The sequence below is a fragment of the Canis aureus genome, chromosome 19 (genome assembly GCF_053574225.1).
Source record: "Canis aureus isolate CA01 chromosome 19, VMU_Caureus_v.1.0, whole genome shotgun sequence".
Taxonomy (NCBI): Eukaryota; Metazoa; Chordata; class Mammalia; order Carnivora; family Canidae; genus Canis; species Canis aureus.
The window spans coordinates 51,210,866-51,223,553 of record NC_135629.1 but is presented as its reverse complement, the minus strand read 5'-3'; the positions used below and the strand labels follow the sequence as shown (position 1 = coordinate 51,223,553).

Below are 12,688 nucleotides of genomic sequence, written 5' to 3'. Positions count from 1 at the left end.
TATGTTCAGAACTCTTCATGGCTCCCACCTCACTCAGGTTACAAGTTAAAGTCCTCCGCACAACCCACAAGACCCCGCACCATCTGCTCCAGACTGGCCGGCCTCCTCAGATCATCTGTAAATACACTCTGCCTGCTTCTGCCTCAGGGCCTTTGCACTTGCCTTTCCCTGTGTTTGGATTGCTTTTTCCCCCCATACGACATGGATGCCTCCCTCACCTCCTTCAAAACTTTGCTCAAGTGTCACCTTATTATCTGGGCTTTCCTGATCTGTCTCCTGTATCTATAATGGTCCCCATCCTCGCCACCTCCTTTCCGGCCCTTGAGCATTGGCGCTTATCATTAATATATAATCTACTTTAGGGATCCCTGGGTGGCGCAGCGGTTTGGCGCCTGCCTTTGGCCCAAGGCGCGATCCTGGAGACCCGGGATCGAATCCCACGTCGGGCTCCCGGAGCATGGAGCCTGCTTCTCCCTCTGCCTGTGTCTCTGCCTCTCTCTCTCTCTCTGTGACTATCATAAATAAATAAAAATTAAAAAAAAAAAAATATATATATATATATATATATAATCTACTTTAGTGTGCTACTCCTCTGTCCACCCCTTTGTATCTGCCCCCAAGGGTGGGATCTTTTCTTGTGTCTCCACCAGGCCAGCTCTGGACCCACGGGTGCTCTTTCACTTGAGCCTGGCCAGCACAGGTGCCCCGAGGAGAGGACCCCTGGGCAGACTCTGCCGGGCTAAGGAGGCAAAGAGGGGGAGAGGCTCTTCAGCCCTAGTGTGACCTCCCCCTCCCAGGCTGAGTCTTACAATCTCCAGCGGCCACGGAAATGGATCCCCCAGCGCCTGGCGCCTGTCCCCTCCCCCGTCTGCCCACCAGCTGGTTGGGTCCCCAGCCCCCACTCGGTCCATTCAATCACCCGACCTTCTCCAGAGCGTCCAGCCGGTGCCGGGAGAGCCTGAAGCTGGGCTGGGGGCGGGGGGCCCGCCACAGCTGTCCCCTGCTCCCCAGACAGCTGGGCACGGGCCCCTGGCGAGGGGGGACCTTCCCGAGGGGCCTCCAGGGCCTCCTCCGAGGGCACCCTCCGCGTTCCCGCATCCGGCGCCCGGCGGGAGGGGGGTGGCACCGGCCCTTCCCGCTCGCACGCCCCGGGCTCGGGGCCCCGGGAAGGACCCGGAGATGCAGTGCGACGCGGGGCGCTCCGGGCACCCGCTCCCCCGGCGCCGCCTCCTCCAGGAAGGCCCCCGGACACGCCCCCGCGCGTCCCCCCGGCGCCCGGGGCGGACTTCGGCTCCGCCGCCATCGCACCCGCCGCCCCGCCGCGCCCCCGCCCCCGCCCCCGCCCCCCGACCCCCGCCGGAGGAAGCGGCCGCCCCGCGCGGGCGAGGGGGCTGGAGTGCGGGGCGCCGGTGGGGGGGGGGGCCGGGCCGCCCCGGGGCGGGGCCCGGACACGTGCGGGCGCGGGAGGGGCCCGGAGCCGCGCTACCTGTTGATCTTGTGCGCGAAGGCGCGGCGCTCGGCGGCCGCCATGGAGCCGCGCGCGTCCCCCCGCCGCCGCCGCGCGCACCGTCCCCGCCGTGGTCGCCGCCGCCGCCGCCTCCCGGCTCTGGGCCGCCCGGGCTGGGCGGGGCCGGGGCGGAGGCCGGGGCCGGAGGCGGGGCCCTTCCGGGTGTGCGGGGCGGCTCCGTGCTGCCCCTGCCGGCCGGAGGGGCGCGGGGGCCCCGGGCTGCCTCCGCGCCCCTGGGGTGAGGGGGGGAAACTGAGGCTCCGGAGGGGGGCCGGGGAGGGGAGCCGGGGAAACTGAGGCTCCGGAGGGGAGAGGGGAGGGGGGCCGGGGAAACTGAGGCTCCGGAGGGGGGCCGGGGAGGGGAGCCGGGGAAACTGAGGCTCCGGAGGGGACAGGGGAGGGGGGCCGGGGAAACTGAGGCTCCGGAGGGGAGAGGGGAGGGGGGCCGGGGAAACTGAGGCTCCGGAGGGGAGAGGGGAGGGGGGCCGGGGAAACTGAGGCTCCGGAGGGGGCAGGGGAGGGGAGGCGCCAGGACCGAGGCCGGGGGTGTCAGACTCCGGGGGATGCTCCTTCTGCCCTCTGATTAACCCCCGCAATCATCCGTAATAAGTATAATCTCGAGCGTTTATGAAGCATGGCCCTGCAATTCACAGGTGCAGAAGGAACCATCGTTTCCCCATTTTACAGATGGGTGGACTGAGGCACAGAGGTGATCAGACGCTTGCCCAGGCCTGAGTGATCACGGGGGTCTCCGAGGCTACTGGGGATGTGCCCCAGTCCAGGAGGAGGGAAGCAAAGGGGTCCAGCTGGGCTGGAGATGCTTGAGTGCCTCCACTGGAGAAAGTGGGGATGTCTTGGTTTACTTGTGGTCTCAAATCTCTCCCCAGTGGCCCCCCCTCTCCCAGCTCCCGGGCAGCAGTCTAGAGAATTCTCCAGCCCCCACTCCTGTTCTGGATGTGCCAACCCCTTGCTCACCCCTAAGCCTTTACATGGGCAGGTTCCTCCTCCTGATGGCCCTTCCAGCCCTGGTCAGAAAATGTCCTAGGCAGAATCGGGGGCTGAATAATAGGACGGCCCGGCTCTTCCTTAGGGCTTTTTTTTTTTTTTTTTTTAAGATTTTATTTATTTATTCATGAGAGACACAGAGAGAGAGAGGTAAAGGGAGAAGCAGGCTCTCCCTCTTGGGAGCCGGATTCGGGACTCGATCCCAGAGCTCCGGGATCAGGCCCTGAGCCGAAGGCAGATGCTCAACCACTGAGTCACCCAGGCGTCCCTTCCTTAGGGCTTTTGCATGTGCTGCTCCTTTTCCCACATATGGATGTTAGCATTATCCTCCCTTTTACATGTGAGGAAACTGAGCCCCAGAGAAGCAGAGGAACTTGCCCCAACTAGGCAAAGTGGAGCAGTGTCAGATGCTGAGCCCAGCGGAGGGAGGCTTGGATTTCGGGGAAACCCTTAACCCTGCCACTCAGCCCCAAGCTCTTAAGGGCACAGCAGGGCTGTTCCCAGCCTGGCAGGTGACATGTGTATCTGTCTGTAGCCCACACACTGGCACTCGCCTGAGTGGTCCAGCCACTTTGACCTGGGAGTCTCCAGGTGTAACCCCGCCCATCACTGTGCTGTGCCTCACCCCATGTCACCCTCACCCCAACCAGCAGCCTCCTGGGCTAAAGTCCCTGCCTCGCCTTTGGGCTTCTGAGAGCCAGGCTGGGCAAGAAACATGGAGATAAGCAAAGATCGGTGGGTTTCTCCCCTCTGCTCTGCCTCCTTCCAGCCCAGACACCTTCAGACCTGGTCTCCTGGCTCCTGCCCTCAGCCCTCTCAGTTTGTTTTCCCTCCAGTGTCCAGAAAGAGACGGGGAACACCTGAATCAGGTCACATCCCTCCTCTGCTTAAAATCCTCCACGGCTCCCACCTCATTCAGGGTAAAAGCCAAAGTCCTCACCTGGGGCCCACGAGGTGCTGCATGATCTGCCCTGGTCACCTCCCCCCCACCCCCCTCCAGCTGCCCACCTCCTCTGAACACTAGAGCGCAGCTCCCTTTTCGCACATGCTGTTACCCTTCCCACATGTGGGTGCCATCACCACCCCACTTTGACAAGGAGGCCCAGAGAGGCAGGGTGAAATCAGGCAAGTGGGCATCAGATCTGTGATTCCAGACCTGTTACGGGGGGAGCCCGACCCAGAAAGCTTTGTTTCTAAATACCAACAGAGTCCAAGTCCAGGCCAGGCTGTGGGACTCAAGGTCAATCTCTCAACCTCTCTGAGTCTCCATTTCCTCATCTCCTCCACTGAGGACTTGTGGTCAAGTGGCAGCCCAGACACCGGGGGCAGCAAGGTCCAGGCCTTCACGGGATCTGCCTCCGTCCAGGAGCCTGCTGGGGGCTATGAGCCCAGTGACTCTGAGCTCTGTCTGGGTAGAAAGGCTGTTTCAAAGATCCTTCCAAGTAAAGGCCCTGCCCCAGCTGCCTGGAGCCTGCTACCGGCCCAGTGCCTACCAGACCTGATCAGTGGGGCAGTTCCTCTGCAGGGCACGCCAGGCCTGACTCAGCCAGGCGGGGCGAGGGTGATCCTGGCAGCTGCTCAAACAGAGGCCAAGCTTGGCGGGGGACTTTGGCCTCCTCTGGCTGCAGTGAGGAACACATGTAGGGTATGGGGACAGTGCCTGTGTACCAGGGAGGAGGGACTGCCCCAGCCCCGGTGGAAGCTGGCTGGGCTGGCTGCGAGTGGGGCTAAGGAGATGACCAGGGGCTGAACCTCTCTCCGTGTGAGTGATGGAGTGGCCCCAAAGATCATCTGTCTTTGCACCAATGCCCCCTGCTGTTCCCACCCCCTGGAATGCTGTTCCATTCACTCCTCTCTGTTTGACCCCTTCTCCATCCCTTAAATCTCAGCTGGGGCATCTCTGCCGCCTACAGCTACCTGTGCTGTAGGTACATTACAACCGTAATCACACTGGGTCTAAGCGACCAGTAATCCATCTCCAAGGGGTCCCCAGCACCTAGCACAGGGCTGGCACTCCACAAATATCTATTTCTGGCCTTTCTCTCCTCCATTCCCCTGAGCTGCTGCTCAGTCCTTGTTCCAGGACCTCACCATCTGAATCCATGCAGCATTACAGTGTCCTTTCCTATCTTTCTTTGTGGGGGCAGCTCCCTCCGGACCTTGGCACAGGCCATCCCCTTGGCCTGGAACACTGGTTCCCCTGCTCTTTACCTGAACATACCTCTATTCATTCTTAGGTCTCATGCTTCTTGGAAGCCTTCCTTGACTGTCTCCCTCCCCTGCCCAAGCAGCTCAAGGGCTCCTCTAGGCCCTCCTGCCTCCAGCCTCCGAGGTTCCCCACTACAGCTGGGGTTGTAACTGCCTGGTTCCATGGTGTCCAACTCTCCCACTCAGATGCCAGCTCCATGAGCACAAGGAATTTTCTCTGCCTTGTTCATTGCTGTGTCCCCAGTGCCCCTCCTAGGGGTGTGCATATAGTAGGTGCTCAATGAGAGAATGAACGAGGCAGAGTGGTGCAGGAGTCCAGTGGTCAGGGAACCATGATACCTCACTGTCCCCTAGTGTGGTGGGAAAAGGCAACCTGATGGCAGGGGCATCAAAGTCTCAACTTCCCAAATGGAGTGAGGGGTGCTGGGGGCCGGTAGAGGAAAGCTGACTGTGGGCACCCACTGCCCCCTTGTGCCGATGGCAGAAATGGCAGGATCAGCCCGCTCAGGACACTTGCCCTGCCCTCAGCTCTACTAACCTACTACCAGGGAGCAGGGAACCCTCTTGCCACAAGGAGAGGTAGTGGAAGTGGGGGTAGTACGGAGGTAAGGCTAGGTGGTGGGAGCAGGATGCAAAGGCCATCTACTCAGCAGGCATCTCCTGAGCACCTGCTGTGTGCAGGCTCCAATTAAGCCCCTGGTGGGGGGTGGGGGTGAGGGGGATGTCTCATTACCCCAGGTCATCAACCTACAGGTGCAGGAAACTGAGGCTGCAAAAAGCAGCCACCCACCTCAAACCACACTTGTGAGTCGTAAAACTCGAACCTGGGTCTGTTGTGTTTAGGGAAATCTCTCCCCTAATCTCTTCAGATGATTTTGGCAACTTGGTGAATCACTTGAATGAATGAATGAATGAATGAATGAATGAATGAATGTCTTGAGGTAGGTGGTGAACTCAGAGCAGGAATGCCCAGAGGCAGGACTTAGAATCCAAAGAGGCCTGACTCCCAGTCCCTGCTTGGCCACAGCCAGGCTGGGTGACCTGGGGCCTCTCTGGCCGTTGGGCTCCTCATCTGTGAAATGGGATGTTACCCTCAGAGCTGGCCCTGTGGGGCTGCGGTGGGGAAGCGTGAAGTGCTGTCAGGAGAGCACACAGCCTGGAAGATGCTGCCTTGTCAGACTGTTTTTCCTGCTGCTTCCGGAGCTGGGAAGGAAGTTGGAAGCCGACTCAGGGGCTCCAGGCCTGCCTTTGGGAGTTAAAGTCATGAAGACAAAGGCTGGGCCCAGAGAGGCCAGAGGGGCAGGGGACAGTCTTCCTGTTTTTCTTTGAACAGATGGCCCAGCCGCCAGATGCTCGTCTGTCTGGATGCCCTTTCCATCATCCCTGGAAATCACTCCTGTCCCTGTCAATGACACCTTTATCAAGTTTGTTCACTTTCCAGGGGCCCTTACGGCATCCCAGCATCCGGGGGTTTTCACCGGGGTCCCCAGACGCCCAAGGGGTTTGCAAATGGAATTCAGGAGCTTTATGGACTTAGAAGGAAAAACTTGCATTGCTCACTCTCCCCCTGCTTCTGCTGATGACAGTCATTAGGGCTGCGCTGGGCCTTCCTACTTAATATGTTGAAAGATGCCCACATTGCATCACAATTAAAACAGATTTTGATAACTGTATCCCAATGCAATGGGTTTCTAATGGGTTTCCTTCACCATCCTACGTGTTTGATTTTATGAACTTACAAACTTCTGCTGATAAGGGCCCAGGGCACAAAAAAGGTGCCTCTGCAAATAAGAGACATTTTTCAGCATGCTTTTCTCCTGCTCAGAGCCTGCTGTGGCTCCCCACTGCCCCAGGAGGGAACCATGCTCCTCCCTGGGGCCTATAGACTCCCTCAGCTGCTCCATAAACCAGCCCTCTCTCCTTTCCCTTCCTTCATCCATTCATTTGCTCCAGCAGCATTTACTGAGTGCCTGCTGTATGCCAGGCACAGGGAACTTCTGGAAGGAGGTGATGTCAATGCTGGAGGTGATGTCAAGTAGCTATTGGCCAGGCTGAGTTAGGGAGAGAGGTAGTTTCAGGCAGAGGGACCAGCAAAGCAAACACCGAGGGGAGAAGTAGAATTCACCTGCGTGGAGGACATGGGGGAGAGGGTGGTGGGTCTCTAAGGCCTCCCAGCGGGAGCCCGGCATAGCCCTTAGGACAGTGGGGAGCCATGGAGGGGTGCAGATCTTCCTTGTTTCAGGAAGATCCAACTCTCATGTCCGTCACTGACAGAGATGCCCTTAGGTAAATATCAAATGGAGGACAAATCAGACGGATATTTCAAAATTATACAAACCTGTGAACCCAGCAAGTCCCTTTCTAGAAATCTAATCCTTATGTGGAAAATGCTGAGGACAGTCGTGACTAAACAGAGTCAACCTAACAACCAAGGTTGGAAATAACGATCCATATGGTGCTGGTCCCGCTGCCTGTGTGGAGTGGAATACTGTACTGCTGTGCCAAGCGTGAGACTCCTATTTCAACGAAAGAAACAATGAGGAGGGCATATATGCAGCGCATGGAATGGTCTGGAATGAGAAGCAAGGTGCAGATTGGGGTGTACAGAAAGCTGCCTTGGGTATCAAATATTAAGGGAAAATGTATATATCCGTATTTGCCTGGTTTTTCTAGATATTCTCTTCAAAAAAATTCCAAGAAACTGGTGAGGCTGGGGTAGAGGGCAGGAAAGACACTCTTTTTTAAATTAATAGACTGACTTTATTTATTTAGGGGGTAGGGGCAGAGGGAGAAGGGCAGAGAGAGAATCTGACACAGGCTCCACTCCCAGCGCAGAGCCCAACGCAGGGCTCGATCTCATAACCCTGAGATCATGACCTGAGCTGAAATCAAGAGTCAGATGCCCAACTGACTGAGCCACCCGGGCATCCCAATAGATTTTCTTTTTTTAAAGATTTTATTTCGTTTTTCATGAGAGACACAGACAGAGGCAGAGACATAGGCAGAGGGGAAAGCAGGCTTCTCACAGGGAGCCCGATGTGGGACTTGATCCAGGGACTCTGGGATCACACCCTGAGCCAAAGGCAGATGCTCAACTGCTGAGGCACCCAGGCGTCCCAATAGATTTTCTTTATAAAAGCAATTTCAGTTTGCAGAAAACTGAGCAGATAGTACAGAGAGTTCCCATATATTCTCCACGCCCCACCCAGTTTCCTCCATTATTATCTCACTCTAGTGAGGGACATTTTTATAACTGATAGGTCATCATTCACTGAAGTCTGGTAGTCCCCATTAGGGTACATCTTCTGTGTCATATGATCTGTGGGTCTGGACAAATACAGAATGACAGGACCCCTGGGTGGCTCAGCGGTTTAGCACCGCCTTTGGCTCAGGGCATGATCCTGGAGTCCTGGGATCGAGTCCCACGTCGGGCTCCCTGCATGGAGCCTGCGTCTCCCTCTGCCTGTGTCTCTGCCTCTCTCTGTGTGTCTCTCATGAATAAATAAATAAAACTTAAAAAATAAAATAAAATAAATAAAAATGAGAATTTATGGAGCACCTGGCCCTGCTCAGTTGGTGGAGTGTGCAACTCTTTATTTCAGCCCTATGTTGGTATAGAGACTGCTTAAAAATAAAATCTTTTAAAGAAACAATGAAATGAAAATGAAAATCTATGTTCACATAAAAACCTGTACACGATTATTTATAGAAGCTTTATTCATAATCACCAATAGCTGGAAACAACCCAATTGTCCTTCAATGGGCGAATGTGAAACAAACCGGAGCCCATGGGTACAATGGAATATTCTTCAGTAACAAAAAGGAACAAAGTATTGATACAGGCCACAAAGCTTTATGCTCAAATGCTTTATGCTGCAGTGAAAGGGGCCAGACTCGAAAGGCTACATATTGTATGATTCCATTTATAGAACATTCTCAGAAAGACAGGACTCCAGTGTGGGAGAGCAGATCAGTGTTGGGCTGGGGCTGGGGGGAGGGGCTGACACAAAGGGGCAGCGGGAGGGAGTTTAGGGGTGTTGTGCAGGCTTGAAGTCTACTAGCAGGACAGCTGAGGACGATGACGATCAGGACGGTCATGGGGGCTCCCAGGCACTGGGGGAGCCCTGAGGTCGTGTCCAACCCAGCCGGAGGGCCTCTCCGAGGAGCAGGCTCCCAAGCTGAGACCTAAAGATCAGGCCGGCGGCAGGCAGGTGAACAGCTTTCCAGGCAGTGGGAACAGCATGAGCAGAGGCCCAGAGGAGAGACATTCAGGAAATCGGGGCATCGATTTGGCTGGAGCACACATGGTATTTTTTGTTTGTTTTCTTGTTTTGATTTGTCCACTTTTGAGATGAAAACTGGAAATTCTGCAGTGGGTGGTGGGGTTGACCTGGGATCCCACCCAGGCAGCTCCAGCCTAGTCTGGGCCCCATGCTGTGAACGTAGCTGGCTTCATTCTCCCATTGGTCCGCCAAGCCCATTTTCCAGACCGAGAAACAGAAACCTAGAGAAGGTCACTTGATGTGACCTTGAGGACAACTTTTGGACAGGTTTAAGAACTCAGCCCAGGATCAGACAAGCCTGGGTATGATAAGCACTTAAAAAAGGTGAGGGATCAATGAAGGCTCCCTGTGGAGGTGACGTGGAAGGCTGAGGGATGAACAGGAGCATGGTGGATGTGGACCTTGCCTTTGAAATCCTGGCAGACATGACTCCAATATCCAGATGACTTTGTTGGGGAGTTTTCTTAAGAGGCTGCACAGAACAGGGGAGAAGTGTCTAAAAATTAATGCCCTTGGGAGTGGCCTTCAGCCAACATGGTGGTGGATAGACACCCCAGCTCCCTTGCCCGAAGGTGGGATGACTGAGTGCCTGTCCTATGCTATGTCCCAGAGGCCTCCAGGGGGACTGGGCCCCCAGTTGCCTGTGGGGCTAACCTGCCTTAAGCTACCTCCCTACTGGCTGCCTTCCTTTTGGGTCTCACTTCCTTCTACAGACTGACTTTTGTCACCCCAAATTCGTATGTTGAAGCCTACTCACCAGTAACTCAGAATGGGACTGTATTTGGAGATAGGTTCCTTAAAGAGGTAATTAAGTTAAAACAAGGTCACATTAAGACAAAACCATCCCAGGGTACAGAAGATGGCATGGGTGCAGTCTCAGGCAACTGGGATTGAGGGACCAGCGCCAGCCGTGCAGAGGAGGCAGTGTCGTCTGCAGGCTCTATACTTCAGAGCCCCAGAAGCCACCACGTTTGCCCCAAAACCCACAAGGATCAGCTTCCGATGTGGGAGGGGAAATCCCACCACAGGAACCTCATCTGCGGTTTCAGGCCACAAAGTAAGGTCACAGCCCATTTCTTCACATCCACAAAGGAAATGGTTACTAGCTCAAGGCTGGGCGGCTCTGACCTCAGCCATCTGGGCTGAGCTGCAGGCGCTGGGTGCCTTGGGGAGTCTCCTCCTTCGTGGGTCTTTCTGATTTATTCCTGAAGATGGACAGCTGACTTTGGCTGTCTTCAGCCTGTAGCCTCTCCTCACCCCCAACTCGGAAGCAAAAAGCATTACCTTTTATTTTTTTATTTTTTTTTATTTTTTATTTTTTTTGAAGCATTACCTTTTAAAAATAGCCTTACTGAGATATAATCCACATACCACCAATGCCCATTTAAGGTGTATCATTCGGGGACACCTGGGTGGCTCAGTGGTTGAGCGTCTGCCTTTAGTTCAGGTCGTGATCCCGGGGTCCTGGGATCGAGTCCCGCATCGGGCTTCCTGCATGGAGCCTGCTTCTCCCTCTGCCTATGTCTCTCTCTCTCTCTCTCTGTGTGTGTGTGTCTCTCATGAATAAATGAATAAAATCTTTAAAAAAATAGAAAAAATAAAGTGTAGCATTCAATGGTTTTTCAACTACTCACAGATGTGTGCAATTTTCGTCATGGTCAATTGGCAAATATTTTCCTCACCTTAAAAAGACATCCAGCAAGGGGGCACCTGGGTGGCTCAGCCACTTGGGCCTTTGCCTTGGGCTCAGGTCATGGTCTCAGGGTTCTGGGATTGAGCCCCATGTCAGGCTCCCTGCTCCACGATCCTGGGACCCTGGTTCTCCCTCTCCCTCTGCCTGCTGCTCCACCTACTTGTGCTCTCTCTTTGTCAAATAAATAAATAAAATCTTAAAAAAAAAAATACCCTGCACACATTAGCTGTCATTCCCCTACGCCCTGTCCCCTGAGCCCTAACCAACTTCTGACCCACGATTCTGGACTCGGTATGATTAGAATCATGTGAGATCCCTGGGTGGTGCAGCGGTTTGGCGCCTGCCTTTGGCCTAGGGCGCGATCCTGGAGACCCGGGATCGAGTCCCACGTCGGGCTCCGGGTGCATGGAGCCTGCTTCTCCCTCTACCTATGTCTGCCTCTCTCTCTGTGTGTGACTATCATAAATAAATAAAAATTAAAAAAAAAAAAGAATCATGTAATAGGTGGTCTTCTGTGTCTGACTCCTTTCACCTAGTCTAATGTTTTCAAAATTCTTCCTCATTGTACATGAGGAATGTACATCCTCTTCATGATGGAATGTTCCATCCTCTTCATCTAACACAGTTTGCTTATCTGTTCATCCGTGGAGGGACATTTTGGTTGTTTCCACTTTTTAAAAAAAAGATATATTTATTTATTTGAGAGAGAGAGAGAGCCCAATGCAAGCTTGATCCCTAGACCCCAGGATCATGACATGAGCCAAAACCAAGTGTCGGACACTTAACCCACTGAACTACCCAGGCTGAGTTGTTAACCCACCCTGGGTTGTTTCCACCTTTTGATGGTTATGAATAACGCTGCTGTGAATATTCAGGTCTAGTATTTGTGTGGCTATACATTTCCATTTCTCTTGGGTGCATATCCAGATGGGTCCTATGGTAATTCTCTGCTTAACCCTTTGAGGAACTGCAGGACTGTTTTCCAAAGTGTAACAGTACATTCCTTCCAGCAGCAGATGAGAGATTTCAGCCACGCCCTCAAGTGAAATCACTTCTTGAGCCCATTTTGCAGAGAAGATTCAGGTAGCCTGAGGCCAAGCAATGAATCACGGTCCCAGAGCCAGTGAGAAGCAGAACCAGGGCAGGCGCCCAGATCTCCAGACTGCAAACACAAGGGTTTTCTCACCTCATGGACGCTCCAATAGTTGGTGGGTCTTTTTTGAGCTCCTACTGTGTACCAAGCACTGAACAAAGCAGACAGGAAAACTTAAGCGATTGTGAGGGTGGGGCATGAAGAGGAGGACCCAGGTTGTTTAAAATAATAAGTTATAAAGGTTAATGTAAAGTAGAAAAATCTGGAGGAATATGTGGGATTTACAGGGACTTTTTCTAGGCTGCAATCAATTTTTACAATGTTTGCATGTTTTTACACTAAGCATGGGTTGCTCTCCTTTTTTTTTTTTTTAAGATTTTATTGATTTATTCATGAGAGACACAGAGAGAGAGAGGCAGAGACACAGGCAGAGGGAGAAGCAGGCTCCATGTAGGGAGCCCGATGTGGGACTCGATCCTGGGACCCTGGGTCATGCCCTGAGCCACAGGCTCAACTGCTGAGCCACTCAGACGTCCCTGGAAGTCCCTGGCATTACTTTTCCTAATACTTTTTTAAAATTGTAGTAAAATATATATAATATAAAATTGGTCATTTTAACTAATTTTAAGTGTGCAGCCAGAGCGGTTAATTACAGTCACTATGCTGTGACACCATACCCCTATTTCCAAAATTTTTCATTGCCCCAAGTAGAAGTTCTGCACCCATTAAGCAAAAATTTCCCATTCTCTGTACAACCCAGCCAGCCCCGTGAACTTTATTCTACCTCTGTCTCTGTAAGCCTGCCTATTTTAGGTATTTCATATCAGTGACATCAAGGTACAGCCTACTTTTGTGATGAAAAATGGCCAGACTTCATTTTGTTTGGTTTTGTTTTTAAA

The 12,688-nt window shown here is 53.7% G+C and overlaps 1 protein-coding gene across 5 annotated transcripts in view; it reads right to left on the bottom strand.

Annotated features, from left to right (window-relative positions):
• The window catches only part of DOCK6 (dedicator of cytokinesis 6), a 42,164-nt gene extending 40,552 nt beyond the window's left edge, over positions 1 to 1,612 (bottom strand). For all 5 annotated transcript variants that reach the window (XM_077859904.1, XM_077859906.1, XM_077859907.1 and 2 more), the window contains exon 1: positions 1,487 to 1,612. In XM_077859904.1, coding sequence (XP_077716030.1) covers positions 1,487 to 1,530 — 44 coding nt within the window. In that variant the 5' untranslated portion in view covers positions 1,531 to 1,612. The remainder of the gene's footprint in view (positions 1 to 1,486) is intronic.
• Positions 1,613 to 12,688: the final 11,076 nt, after the last annotated feature.